We start from the raw sequence: 15268 nt of genomic DNA, 5'->3' as shown, positions 1-15268 counted from the left end.
CTTCAACACTGATTTTAAATGAACTCCCCCCTTGATTCATGGACTCTTTTTTACTTTAGGAATTTCCATTTTTCTAGAAATGGAAATCTTTATGATGTTTATCTGTATCATCAGGCTCTTTTCATTGTTTTTACTTTTGCATTTAAAATGATCTAATTAGTTAACTTTAGCTGCTCTGTAATGGTTCACAACTTCTGGAAATACATTGGGTCTAATTAGGTATTAATGTTGATGAAAAATTACATATTTTTTTACATATTGACATTAAAATACGACTGAAATTGGGTTATGGCAGGGGTCTGCAACCCGTGTCTCCAGAGCCACAGTGGCTCTTAATAACTTTAATTAAAAGAAACCAGTTAACATTTTTTTAATACAGATATAATAACAAATGCAGGTTTTATACTGTTTTTATTTTTTTCTACAGTATTTGCATTGAATTTCCACAAAAATAACACTAAAAGTGCCAGTAATATGTGTTTAGATCTTTTTTTTTTTCTTTCTCATTAGGTTGACTGTTTATAAAAAATATCTCCTTTATACTTATTTTTATTTTAAAATCTAAAAATGGAAATAAAATTCTGGCTCTTAAAAAAATGACAATAAATCTTCTAAAGTCTGAAAAGTTGTCTATTTTGAAAAGGTTGTTTGACATTTGCAGCTCTAAACAAGTTTTTTTGGCTGTGCTGAGAGCAAAATGGCTCTTTAGGGTGCAGAGTCCTGTGTGATAGGTTTGAGCCAGTGTACTAGGATAGGTTTTCAAAGCAATGTGCACTAGAAACTAAGCAGAAATACTTGGTAAGATTTTGTGTTTTTGCAGTGAAAAATGTGGAGGCCTTAGTGAGCAGAGGCGCTTCCACAGACTGTGAACTGAGCCACGCTGCAGTAACGAGATGCTAATTAGATGCTAATGATATGCTAATCTCCCCACAGTATTCCACCTCAGTGGTGAGAAGGGAATCTGTGTAGCTTTTCACCATTGGTTGGAGGTCCAGGGATGTCCGGAAGTTAAAGTTCAAGATATTGGAAAAGGAGAAAACTCCCCCCCCTCCACACACACATACACACACACACGCACACATGCGTATCACATAGATCTTTGTGTTTGCAGGTTCCCAGAGGAAACGGCCTCCAGCTGACAGCCCGTCTGAGGAGAGGATGGACGACCAGTCGCTCACCTTCAACGACCCGCTCTGGCCCATGCAGTGGGAACTGGTGGGTGTCATTATCTGCTTGGGTGTGTGTTTGTGTGTCGTCATTTCCCTTATCTGGAAGTCTCCCCCCGTCTCTCCTCTCTTCTCGTCTTCGCGTTGAAGGATGTTCTTTTGACAGGCATAAGTCAGACAGGCTTTCACGTGTGACTGGAGAAGGAGACAGAAGACAGAGAGATAAGGGGATGGTGGGGAAGGCAGGAGAAGGGGTGAGTGGGTTGTCCATGTTGAACTGAGACAGATGTCTGGGATTGATGAGGCTTGGAGGAACACCGGCGCACAACTGGGCTGAGACAACAAGACATGCTTATGCCTTCAGCTGTCCTGTTCACACTGTTTTGGCCAAACTGTGTTTCTGAGGCCCTGCAGGAATACAGCAACAGGATGGAGAATTATGTTTGAAGTCTGTTTGAAAAGCGCCATAAAACAAGCATGTCATGAGGGAGCTTTTGTTCTTTTAATAAGATTATGTCCAATGAAAGTTAAACTTAACCAGTTCTTATTTGGAGTCTGACAAACATCATTTTGATGTACCTTTCCTGCTAAAGTAATAACCACAGCAAAATCTTTTTAAATGCTGTTTTCATGCATGTGTGTATTCACCCCCTTAGATGTTTTACCCTGTTTTTTTTTTTTTTGCTGTAACAAATCAACCATGATCTGCAAAAATAAACAAAAAACAATTTAAATGTCAAATTGTAAACTCATTTCTACAAAACAATGACAATTAAATAAAAACACCAGAAATAAACAGTTAAAAAATCTGTTTAATTTTAATTCTTGTGTTCCTTAGTTGTACAGAAATACCATTTAGATTTTCATATATAGTTTCATTGTTAAACCATAATCAGCTGATTTATTTTAGAGTTGATTGATAAGGTGGTCACTTCAATCTGAAACTCTAAGATACAACATAAAGATCTGAGTGGCTGAGGCTGAAGATGTCAGTACTGTTTTTTACATTACACTGCAAAAATGACAAAATAGTAAAATATGCAGAACTTTTTATTAGTATACCAGTAATATACTTTGCATTATTTATATACTACCACTCAATAAACTGTATTAATTCATGCAAACTACATATTTCAAAATAGAGGTTGATATACTGAGTAAAACCTCTGTGACCTCTTAATTTATGTTTGAAAAGAAAATATATGTTTTGGTAAAGTAGAACTGAACAGGTCAAGTTTTTTTGTATGTCACATTTCAGCAGTAAGGCAGTTCAAATTGCTTCACATAAATTATAAAACAAGCAATAAACATTACATTTTTATCAAATGCCATCATGGAAATTATCAATGCAAATCAAAAGCAACTCTAAGCTGGTGGGTTTTTAGCTTTGATTTAAAGAAAGTCAGTGTTTCAGCTGTTTTGCAGTTTTCTGGACGTTTGTCCCAGATTTGTAGTTCATAGAAGCTGAATGCTGCTTCTCCATGTTTGGCTTAAAACATGATTCCCAATAAAAAAAGACCACATTTTTTATTGTTTAACAACCCATTAAAAAAAAAAAACTGTTACTTATGTGCACTGAATACTTCCTGCTGGGTCTGTTGCGCAGCGACAGCCTCTGTTTCTGCTCATATCGATGGAATTCGGCGATAAATTATATCACTGATTACTCTATCAATAATAAATCCCTGGCATGTTCTTGCTATAAATACCCTGGGCAAAGCGTTCCCTCAGCCAATCGACTCCCGCAGACGGTCTTGAGTGACGCGCGAGGGCGTAATCTGGCAGAGCGAGGGGGAGGAGAGGCGGGCTCATGGATTCACCCCGGCAACTGGCAGCAGATTGACTGACATCTCAGCTCTCGGGGCAAGTTGGAGGGATGAGAGTCAGGGATGGGGGCGGAGGGTGGCGGAGACAGTATCGAGGCGAGATGATGAAGAGAAATGTGAGGCGGAGAGCTCGGAGCTCCAATACGAGCGCCATTTGTAGCAACGGTTCGGCTCTGAATTTAGAAAATTTATCGACAAGATTCTTCTTTTTTTTTTTTTTCGAAGCCCGCCGTGATGCATGCGGTGTTACGTGAAGTATGACACATAAGTGATTATGTGGTTTTTAACTTATATGGGTTGATTACATAAACAGGAATATAGGGCACAATTATCAATCACTGAGTAATCAGGAAAAATGCAAAGCCTTTTAAAACTAGGGACCGTTCGCTCTCTCTCTATCGGCTTCTCGCCTCCCTCTCTTGATTTCACTCTGTTGTGTTTAATCAGCCTCTGGTGGATGGAGATATTGATTGAGGGTCAGTAATCTGCTCAGGTCGAGACGTGTGTGTGTGTGGGTGTGTGTGTATGTGCGTGCGCGCGCGCGCGTATCCTTGCCGTAGAGTAATATTTTCATTACCTACTTTAGGCGAGTTTGGCCTAACACACCTTGATGACAAGTTCAGCTCCTGTAAGAAGGTTCTTGCTGAGCTGACTGCAGCAAATCAATCAGTTTATGGTACGTGTTGTCGTGTGACAATCTGTTCATGTTCATATGTTTTCCCTGAAGTCCAGCTGAGATGAAGAAGGAAAAAAGGCAATTGTTTGCTTTTTCCTGCTGTATGACTGCTTGTGTACAGTGGACCTCTGTGAAAATTCGCGGAGTCATCTTTTCGCCGATTTTTCTGTGAAACGTAACTCCAAGATGAATAAAAATCAGCCTTTGTTCATAGAGTATATCTAAAATATATAATAAAAGTAGCATCTTGGGTAGCCAGGTGTTGGCCTTTGCACAGCCACCAGATCAGGAGAGCCATTCATTTCCCCCATAAGAACAGAGATAAGGAAGACTGGAGATGTTAGCTTCTGCTGTAATGCCAAGACTGTTTCCACTGTTGTAATAATGAATATTATTATTTGGTGTTTGAATAATTACAATAGGTGGTCCTAAGTGTTGTTCATAGGACGTCTCAAGAATTCATGGGCTTTCGTGTGATTACTAATCTCCAATGTTGTATTATCCACTGTGTCAACGGCAGCATTCAAATACTACAAATCGATAAATTTGAACATTTGAACATTTGAAATGACTTCAATTTTTTCTTTCTTCAAGTGTACTAAGATATTTACACAAGAAAGTAGGTCAAAATTACTTGGTAAGGTTTTGTTTTTGCAGTGTACAGTGTACTTTGAAAAAGAAAAAGATTACAAAAATTCAATAAAAACACAAAAACTGAGCAAGTGGTGAGCTAGAATATGTCATTATTGAAGTTAATTTATTTTTATAGGTAAACCCATGTCTCTATAAATGTATAGATGCTAAAGAGAGCACCGGAAGAGGTAAATTGTTGTACTTTAAAGTGTTATTGTGACTTTGTGTTGTGTGTGAGGAGCTTTTTACTGCTATCACAACATCACTTCATATAACCGCATGTGTATGAAGTGAATCAGCATTCAAGATGCCTCTCCACAGGTCTATATGTAATTTTACAAAGGTGTGTGCCTTTTATGTGTGCTTAAAGTGTGTGTATGTGTGTATGCATTCGAGTGTGTCCTCCCCTCGAGCCAGTCCCAGTGTTCCGGTGGACGTTAGTCTGCTAGCAGCCTCCATTCATCTGCCTTATTCGCTCACACTACAAAGCATTGCAGCTCCCCAGATGCTACCCGCCAAACACACAAACAAACGCGCGCGCACACACACACACACGCACACACGGAAACGCACACAAACCCCCCAACAGAGACATTTTTTCCATTGTGCCTTTTCTTCCTTTCTTTCTCTCTTAATCATAGCAACAGTTAAAGGACTCACTTTGAATATCAAATTGGCCGTGTGTGTCTGTGTGTGCTTTTTTCTGTGTGGGAGAGCGAGTTTTGGGAATCCGTTGACATTTCTAGTTAGTCTGCGAGTGTGTATGTGTGTGTGTGTGTGTGTTTGTGCGGCCTTTACACGCTGCCTTTAAGTGTTGGGTGGGTTTTTTTTTGTGTGTCTGTGTGTGCCTGTTACCGTACTGCATGTTTGCGTTGGGATGCAACATTAAAGCTGTATTAAGTGATCAAGTGAATGTATGTAGTTTGTGGGGATGCTGAGGCTCTGGGGAGCTGCTGTGATGGGTATTTTGCCTCACCACGGCGGCGTTGTTTCTCTGCTGTAATGTGTGGTTATCTCTGTGTTTCCGTGTAGGTGGATTTGTGGTTTGAGGTGAAGAGGTCTGGGTGACTTGTCCGTGAACTTCCTGGGTTCCTTATGGCACTTTGAAACCATGTGTAGTTAAAGATGCATACACCATCCCTTCTATATATATATATATATATATATATATATATATATGTATTTATATTCTTTGAATATATGTTTCTACTGAGCTGGATCAAAACCACCTACTGAATGCTGTGAGGTGGCCCTCCAACAACCTGACAGGGCATTGACTCTGGGATTGTGTAGGTGTCATGTGACGTTTGAAAGAAAGAAAAAAAAAAGTCGGCGGCAGATTTTTGAAGTCATCCGATGATGTGGGATGTATTGTCCGTTGTTTGCTTGAGGCACTTCTAGGCTGCTGTTCCATTAAAAATGTGCGTAAATCTTTAGTTGCGATTCCATTAACCTTATAGTTTGACATATCGTACATAAATTCTCTTAATGGAAACACGTGCATTTAAAAAAAAAAAAACATTTTTCAATCAAAAGTTTTTTCACTATGATGAGGTAGTTTTTTTTTTTTTTAGCAAAACTGTAATGAAAACACTTTTTTTCTCATCACACGAGTCACATGATCAAACAAATGGATGTTGCCACTGTTGCCAAACACGAAGAAGAAGATGACAGGAAGTAGTTGGAGGATGATGGTGCGGCTTGTTTCTTTTGTTCTCATGAACAAACTGGTTCACGTGACTTTAATTGTGTTTCTTATTTGATGGAAACCCCACAATTGAGAAATTGTTTTTCAACATTAGCAAAATTTTGACAAAGTTTTGCGCTCATTTATAATGTGCACAAAACTTTGCATTCTGCTAATGTAAAAAAAATATAAAAAATCAAAACAATTAAAGATTAAAAGTCATGGCAGTAAACAGTTGTATGGGATATGGTTATAATTCAGCCATGGCACCAACGTTCATCTATTACCCATCTGAGGAGTTCTCAGCGTCGTATTCAGATGTTGGAGCGACAAGCTCCTGATATCTGGAAGTGGTGATGTAGGCGGCATTTTGGGGAAATTGTAGTCGGTGATGTTACAGAAAAGCTATGGATTCAACACGTTGGAATAACATCCTCCTTGTACCACTTCCTGTCGTCTTCTATGTGGTTTTCATCAGTAGTAACATCAAACTGTTGTTCACATGACTTGTGTGATGCGAAAAGTGATTCCATTGCAGTTTTGTGAAATAAACCGATTTGGCATGGGCGATAAACCACTTCACCATGGCTTTTAATCGAAAAACGTGCTTTTTTTTTTTTTTTTTTTTTTTTTTTAGAATTGCAGTGTTTTCATTAAGCTAATTTATCGTAATTTTAATTTGCACAATTCTTTAGTTAATGGAAACGCAGCTGGTGTCACATTCATTCCACAAACTGTTTCCCAATTGATCATTGTGCTGTATTATCTTGCTCAAATTTAAGATTATAGTTTTTTTTTTTTTTGAAAGCTTCAGTGATTCCATGGATTTCGAGTTTGGGTTTTGAGTAAAAGTAGTTGCTGTTTGTCTCTGCATTGTGTCCTGCTTTGAAAGCTTTGGGCGTCCTTGTGTACGTAACACATGCTTTACAAAAAACGTCTCTGATCTGAGTCAGGGTTCTCTGTCCTTGAAGCTTTGTTGTGTTCTTTTCTGTCTTAATTAATCGCTTTCCTTCCCATCCTCGTAGTCTCGTTCACCACACAGCGTCAGTACATTTGGTTAATTGGATTTACCTGGTTTCCATGCCACTAATCACCTTCTCAGGATATAAGCCTCCAATTTTCAGTTATTCTGCCCATTACCAAGTCTGTTCTCCCTTAGTAAACCTGTTCCTAATATGTGTTCCCTGCTGTTTGCCCCCGGTTGGTTTTCCCTTAAGGTTTCCTCCTGTACATGCAAGTTTTTCCTTTTCTTCAATAAGTGAACTCAATATGAGACTCGTGTCCTATTTCTGAATTCAAATGCTTTGATTTTAGCAGATTCCGATTTCTCTTCAAAAATCATAGTTGCCATTTTTGTTGAAATCCTGCCTTAAATGAGGACTATTTTTTTATTAAGAGCAGAGGGAACTTTCCAGTGTGTGTGTTAGTGATTTAGTGGCTATAAAACACAGGCAAAATGATTCAGAGGTGACATTTTAGACTGTCTTTAGCTTTTCAGGTTTTAATTTCAAGAGAGACAAAACTTTCCCGTAATAAGTTTAACCTTCTTGGTTTCACCTGAGCTTGACTGCAGGTCAGTTCTCTTGTTTGCAAATTCAATGAAACTGCTCCAACACTGCTGCAAATTGACATCTTATGGTTTCTTTTTTGAAGACAAAAGTCAAAAAGTGACCTTTAAGCAAAAAAATAAAAAAATAAAAAAATAAAATTGGATACAAAGTGACTAAAAGTACAAAATGACAAATGAGCAAAGGATATGCCAAAATCTAGCTTCCAGTGTTTGTGACCCTAATGACCAAGTAACATCTGTCTGTAGAAAATATAGTTTACTTTTAAACATCTTCTAACAATTTGTGCTTTCTATGAGTTCATTTTAAACAAAAACTGGAAACTTTGAAGGTGTGTTTTGTTTTAGGAGACCTTGAACTCTTTTTGTGTTTGTTTTTTTTGTCCAAATGAGTTTCAGGGTGAAAAATCTGGCCCTCGTGTGTATCCATGTTGACAACAAAAATCCCTCTTTTGTGAAAATGCTTATGTATTAGCCCAACATTTAACCTGAAATTTTACCCCAAATGCTTATTACACATAAGAAATAACAGCCATGGTGGATTTGTGGTTGTGCTGCAGCTGCAGAACCTTTATTATGGTTCTACAATGAAAATTTTAGCAAAATACTCCACCTTCGCTTTATTGTTTGCCTTTCCTGTTGTGTTTACCACTAACCTTGTGTGGAAGCTCCACACATATTCCATGTCTAGTGCCACTTACAGGTCTGGGGGTGTAAAAACAACTTTTTCCTTTGTGTTTATGTTTGGATGAAAACATTTCTAGAAGCGGTCCTGTGCTTTTGAAACTGAATTAACATTCCCATGTGGAAGGAATCAGAGTCTTCTTTCTTTCAGTAATTACTTCCACACTGAAGAGTGTTGTCATTGACATAACCTGGGAATGTTTTGTTATGGTGCCTTCACTTTTCAAATTAATGGGATTTTATTTTTCTGACCAGCTAGACGGCTGAAAATTTCCCGTCAGTACTGATTTTCATATCTTGAAACAAAATCCCGAAAAATATTGTGTTTAAAAAGTAGTTTTTATTGTATTTCCTCCCTCTTTTAACTTGAGTGTAATTGCCAAGCTGCACCCCATGTATGATTAAAGCACATCTTGCCAGCATTGGGTATTTAAGACTAATGGAGATAAACGGTGAATTAATAAACCGCTCAGAGTCCTCTTAGTAACGTTGATCCATAACCACATGTGTTTGTGTGTGTGTTCAGTTTGCACAGGGTGAATACAACTCTAGTGGGTTTGACCTGAATGTGATGCCAGTTTGGAGGAACAACATAACCGGCAGCGGAGTGGTGGTCAGCATCATCGATGACGGTGAGTCTAACATCGTTGTGGCACACGTGCTAATAGGAAACATACAGACCTCGAGCTAGTATCTGCGTTTCCATTAACCATGAAATTGCGCAAATAGAAATTATGAAAGTAAATTTTCTTAACATTACAAATTTGAACATACTTGGAAAGTCTAGAGGATACTTACTTACTTACTTATACTAAAGTAACCCAGAACAGGGATTAGGACATAGAATCCAGAAAAAACTACCTTAGACTCCTATTCTTCCAACCCAGAAAAGGAATTAGACCAGAGGATACTTACTTACTCTTATCTGGCAACCCTGAATAGGAGTATTTAGTTTATATCCGTACTTTGGATCAACATTATTAGATTCTTTTCTTTTTCTTTCTTCTTCTGCTCTTTCCTTTGGTTTTTTATTTTGTTTGTATTTCCTTTTAATTCATGTAAAGCACTTTGAGTGGCCTTGTTGCTGAAAATGTGCTACATAAATAAAATTACCTTACTTTACCTTAATGGAAACATGCCAAATTTGAGAAAACTCAGGTATTTTTGATGAAAACTTTTTGTGTTAGGATGAGATGGTTTTTTAGCCGCCTGCTGGCAGAGATGACAAAAAAGACGACAGGAAGCTTATTCAGCAGTGATTTTAATTTCATTTCTTATTTAATAGAAACACAGTGATTTTTTTCGACATTAGCAGAACATAGACGAAGACTTGCACACATTCATAAGAGAAACGTGGAGGTTCTGGAAGCTTCTGGTCTGTTTTGGAACATTTGAAAAGACAAAACGTTAATAATATTTATACAAGAGGAGACTGCACAATGGAATAAAAAAAAAACATCAGGTTTGCTGTCACCTTTGACCTAGAGTGAAGAGTGCGAATGATTTATCTAAGCTCCCTGAGCTGCGCCCACAACCTTACCTCCATCATCTTCGTTTCAGTCACGCCACAGTGACAATTCATTTCTCTCTGATTGCTGGGATATCTGGCAACAAGGGAAATGAGAGAGCAGCATCTTATGGGCTCATTCATCAAGAACTAATTGAACCCTCACTTGTCTCGAGTGCTGATAGAGCGGAGTAGTTGTTGGAGTGTGAAGGTGTGTTTGAGCCACTGTCTTTTTTTTTTTGCAGTCAAGAACCTCTGATTCTGTTTTCTGGGGTGCACAAATCACAGAGTTATTGGAGTCAAATATACTTTCTCCACTCGTTTACATGCGTTTGTGTTTTTTGCCATTTCATGAATGTGTGTACAGCTACGGCTAACGACTGTTTTAAAACAATTATTTGATTCTATCGAATCAGGCGATTAATCGAGTAATTGAATAAAAAAAATGCCATATTCTGCAGATTTCAGCTTATTTTATACAATATATAAAACATGCACATATTTTCAGTTTATTTTTCTAAATATAAAATACATTTTTTTACTGCCTAAAATACAAAATCAAGCTTACATTGATCATTTGTAGCAAAGGATCCATCTGCAGCTAAAAATAAAAATACTTAAATAAGCCATTTCACCTTCATTTAACATCAGTACATCTGATTTGTTAACTATTCAATTAACCAATTAATGACTGAATAGCAAAAGGTGCTGAAATGGAGATTTTTTTTTTGTACAGAATTTGAACTGCTTGATGCTAAAACTATGCATCTGGATAAAACAGGCAAAGATGTATTCACTTTGTGTACAGTTTTGGTTCAATTACTGCTCTGACTGTGTTGTTCTTACAGCAAACAGCCTTTTTAAGAGTCTATATGCTCTGATTAATAGATTATCAAATTAGTTGACGATTATTTCAATAATCGATAACATCACGATTAATCGTTTTAACTGTATTTGTGTGTGCTTTTTCTGTGTAAGGCTAATGTGCTGAGTTGTGATGGGGGGAAAAAGGTGCTTTTCTTTGCCTCTCATCCCTCTGCACACTGTACCATTGTGTGTGTGTGTGTGTGTGTGTGTGTGTGTGTGTGTGTGTTTGTGCACAGTTAGAGGTGAAGGGTTGATACAGAATGAGCAAGGCAGTGACAGACTGAGAGAGATAAATTATATAGAGGAAAGATCCAGAGAGAAATGTCAGGAGATGGCGAGAGCGGAGAGGATTGTGAGCGGCTGTACGCGTTAATGTATGTGCGGCAGAGAGAGAATTAGACCTGCACCAGTGAATCTCCCCTCCTCTGAGGCTATTGTACTCCGCTCCACCTCTTCGTATTGATTCCGCCTGGGCAGGAGCTCCCTCGCTTTTTCTCTCCTGGCCCTCCATCTTCCCTTTCTTCTGTTTCCCTTCGTCATTTTTTTTCTCCCCCCCCCGCTTTTTGTTAACCGGACGGAGACGTCTTCCTCTTTCCTCGTGCTCCGTCTTTCCGTTTCGCCCACTCTCCCTCCATTTTTTTTCCTCCGTCTTCCAGAGAGCCCTGCCTCTCTCTGGCCAGAAGATCGCGTTCCCCTCTCACCTTTAGCCAACCTTTCAATCGATGCCCATTGATTTTGATATCACAATGAAATAAATTATTTCTCTTTGAGTGAAAGCGTCCATGTCTTTCTCCATCTCTGTCCTTCAGCTCTCTCCCTTTGTTTTAGAGGTAATGTAATTGGTATCTGAGGCTGATCCTCTTAAAACATTGAATCACATTTAGTATGCCACTTTCAATTTATGCACCCATGCCTGGGTTTGCTCTGAGTTTCTTTTTACAAATGCGCTCTCTCAAAGGCACCCTCTAGATACACCTGCATTAGTTTTTGTTTTGTTGCTGTGGTTCATAAATTCTTGTCATTGTATTTACATATCTGATGAATATTACCTTTCGTACCTTACAAACACAACTTAAAAATTTTTTCATGACTTGTTAGAAACATAAACCTCAGTTTATTTCATATGGATTTTATGTGTGACCCTGATTCAGTGTGTGATTTTCAATTCTTTTTAACAAATAAAAGCTCGAGAAGTGTACCAAGCATTACACTGATCCCCCAAAATAAGATCCAGTGCAGCTGATTTAATCAATTTATCCTCATTATCAGAGTTCAGCTAAATGAAATTTATTTTCAGTGTAAATCGAGTTGCCTTGTGAAAAGTGACTTTAGATTTTACTGCTGAACATTTGGGTTTAATGGCAATAAACACTTTGTTTCACTGTGAGAGTTGGGAACGTACACACAGAAAAAAAAAAGCCAAAAAACCAAACTCTGACATCTTAAAAATAACATTTACAACCTGAAATATCGGCTACAATCTAAAAAAAAAAGACTTTTTTCCCCAGAATTGTGACTTTTTTGCAGAGTGAGATTAAAGTCCGAATTCCTTCAAAAATGAAAACCTGAAAAGAAAAATAATGCAATTTGGCACCAGCAAAAGTTTGGATAAAACACCAGAGTCAGTTGGTTGTTCATCAATAATTGAACACATTGTTTGAAAACAAAGTCTTCTCTTCTGTTGAGTATTAATTAGCCAATCAATGTATAGATTTAATCACAATAAAACACTTTGAACTTTTGGAATTCACTTAAAAATGAACCAAATGATGAAAAAACTAAGAAAGACTAAACTAAAACTAAACAATATTTAACTAAAAATAGCTAATAAAAACTAGAAAACACACGCTTAAAAAGTAATTAAAACTTACTGAATTGGATAAAAAGTCACAATGAAATCAAACTAAACTGTAATTAAAACCTCCAAACTATTATAACACCAGCTTTCAATTCAAATTCAATTCAAACATACCTTATTGATCCCAAAAGAAAATTAAATAATAATAAATAATACTAAGAAAATCTGAAAGGCACCGCTCGTTTACTCGGGTTTGTTTTCTCCTACTGCTGTCGCTCATAATTCCGGCATGATTGTCATAAAGTTGAAAGAAGGATAAGAAATAAAAAGCATTCAATAAACATGACGTTTACATGCCTGATAAATACCACCTACCTTGTTTGTGAGGACAGTTCCTTAAAAATACTTATTAAAATCCATGTGCGGTTTGATAAATGAGGCTTCTGGACACATTTACAGCTGAAATAAAAGACAGCTGTCACGTCAACACAAGCTGTGTTCATTAGAGGGTCGTGACCTCTGGGTTGGGTTATGGATTCATCTGAAAAATTAGTGCCGTGCAGAGCCCCGCGTCGTCCAGCGATCAGGAGTTATTGATCGATCAGCGCTGATATCGTTATGATATCGGTACAGAGAATGACTGGACGGATTGATTGGTGGATTCGGAAACAAAGACTCCGTTATCCGTTGTAATGTAAAACATCCAGTGTGTAGGGGGGAATGACATCTATAGAATAAACTGGATTACCTACTAGAACTCCTCTGTCTTTCCATCATTACTTATTGTGCAAATAAGATACCTACGGTTGCTGTAAAGAACCTCAATCGCCCACTCCAGCTCCAGTGTTTGCTTTGTAGTTTTTGTCAATCTCTAGAATTACACAGATGCCGTCGAGTTAAAGATGGGATTTTACAGCCGCCGCTCCACTGAGGGAATAACGCAAACCCTGACATAAACACAAAGCTGCATTTATGTTCATAATTTAGAATGTGTGCATCAGCTGAGGAAGGAGCTGTGATAAAATATTTTATGGCTGATCATGAAGACTAATCAGAGGCTGTGATGTGATTGGCTCACAGTACAGGAAGTATTTACTGCAACCCCCCCCCCCCCCCCAAAAAAAAACAAAACAGCATCTCTGTCACTTTGGTTTGGATATTGTTCTTGCTTTATATTTAACATACAAACAGCGTGAATCCAAATCAGTTGCTTGCATAGCACAGTGATTGTCACTGCGCATGATTACATTTGTGAACAGAATCTTTAAGGACCTTATAAAATTGAAAGCATTTAAATTAAGATCAAACATACCAAAGCTGAAATCAGCGTAAAGTTGAGTTCAAGCAAAAAAGATCCGAGACTGATGATTATTTTTTGTTTCTGATTTATTTGCATTGAGGACTGGATTTCTTCTTCTCTCCCGTTCCGGGATGAAAAAGCTGAAAATCAGTCTGTGAAAACGGGTTTCATTCAACACAATGAGGTGATGACGATATGCTCTGTTCCTGCCTCAATTAGATTATCATCGACATTTAATGTCATCGACTCCGATAGTTTTGGACACTGTTCTGAGGAGTCTACTAGGGCTGAAATGATTTTCCCATAAAGTCTGACCAGCTTCTCTGTTCTTGCTTATGAAAAAATACTCCCACAGTATGATGCTTCCAACTCCATGTTTCACAGTGGAGGTGGTGTGTTCAGGGTGATGTATGGATGTGCAGTGTTGGTTTTCCTCCCACACATGGCATTTAGCATGTAGATCAGAAAGCTTTTTTCTTTTAATCTCATGTAATTTCAACCCAATAACAAGACTTTTAAATTACTTATAGCTTTCGTTCAAAGACTGTTTTTTTTATTTGTTTTCCTTATCTCCTCTCTCTTCCATAAAGTCTGGATTTGTGGCGCACACAGCAAACAGCTGCCCACTTGACCTGTGGATCTCTGCAGCTCACCAAGAGCCTCTTGGTGAGCTGCAATTTTTTAATTTTAAAAAAGAAAAATCTAAATTCAGAGATTAAAATGAGTATCCTGACAAAAAGTGTCCCTAATCTTCCTCTGGATGTATGTGTTTGTAATGCAACAAAATGCAAATTATTTCAAAGGGCTTCAGAAATGTTGTGTTCCTGAAACATCTTTTTGTTTTCACTTTATATTAATAAGCTGCAGCTCTTCAGTGACACCGATATTCATTTAAATGCAACTGAGGAAACCTGAATCTGCCTGTTTCAGTGTAAATAAAATTTGAAATCTTTGCTTAGTTTTGCTTTTTAACTTCAGGACCCTTTGCTATCTTCAACGCGGACTGCCAAGGTTTGCTCCTGAGTCATTCGATACATGTCATCTTTATATTGCGCGTCTTAATATCTCTACATCAGTGACTTTGAACGCTTGCATTAAGGTAAGCTCCGGGCTCAGGGCCAAAAAAAAAAAAAAAATGAGCAGAGGCTTGTTTGTGTCTGTTTGCACGGTCGGCTGTTTGGCTGAAGTGACACTGTCCGGCCGTGTAAAAGTGTCTCTGGCAGAAGGAGCGACAGAGTCAGCGCTTTTTCTTTCCCCCTCCCCCTCTCACCTATACCCCCCTGCTGTTCAATCCATCCTGCTGCTGTCACCACAGGGGAGCAGACAATCTATCAAGGCATCGGGATGCATTCTCCTCACCTGTGCCGCGCCTTTAATGAACAGCCAACATGATCCCGGCTGACAAGCAGGAAATGGATGTAATAAAGATTGTTTCTGCATGCTCTTTGCATCCCTGATAAATCACCTCGCTGTGCAACAGATACGGGAGCCACATGGAAATTTGATTTCACACAGCGAGGGGGAGAAAGAAGAGAGCAGTAGGGAGAGAAGAGAGCT

The 15268-nt window shown here is 38.2% G+C and overlaps 1 protein-coding gene across 1 annotated transcript in view; it reads left to right on the top strand.

Moving 5' to 3' along the window:
* Nucleotides 1–15268, top strand: part of LOC106950884 (furin-like protease kpc-1) — a 187356-nt gene that overhangs the window by 38237 nt on the left and 133851 nt on the right. Inside the window, exons 5-6 of the mRNA XM_015038044.1 lie at nucleotides 1112–1215; nucleotides 8766–8871. Coding sequence (XP_014893530.1) covers nucleotides 1112–1215; nucleotides 8766–8871 — 210 coding nt within the window. The remainder of the gene's footprint in view (nucleotides 1–1111; nucleotides 1216–8765; nucleotides 8872–15268) is intronic.

This window comes from Poecilia latipinna, unplaced genomic scaffold, assembly GCF_001443285.1.
Source record: "Poecilia latipinna isolate Pla-1442-1.1 unplaced genomic scaffold, P_latipinna-1.0 Scaffold427, whole genome shotgun sequence".
Lineage (NCBI taxonomy): Eukaryota > Metazoa > Chordata > Actinopteri > Cyprinodontiformes > Poeciliidae > Poecilia > Poecilia latipinna.
Note: the sequence above shows the minus strand (reverse complement) of the source record. Positions and strands in the feature narration are given on the sequence as shown.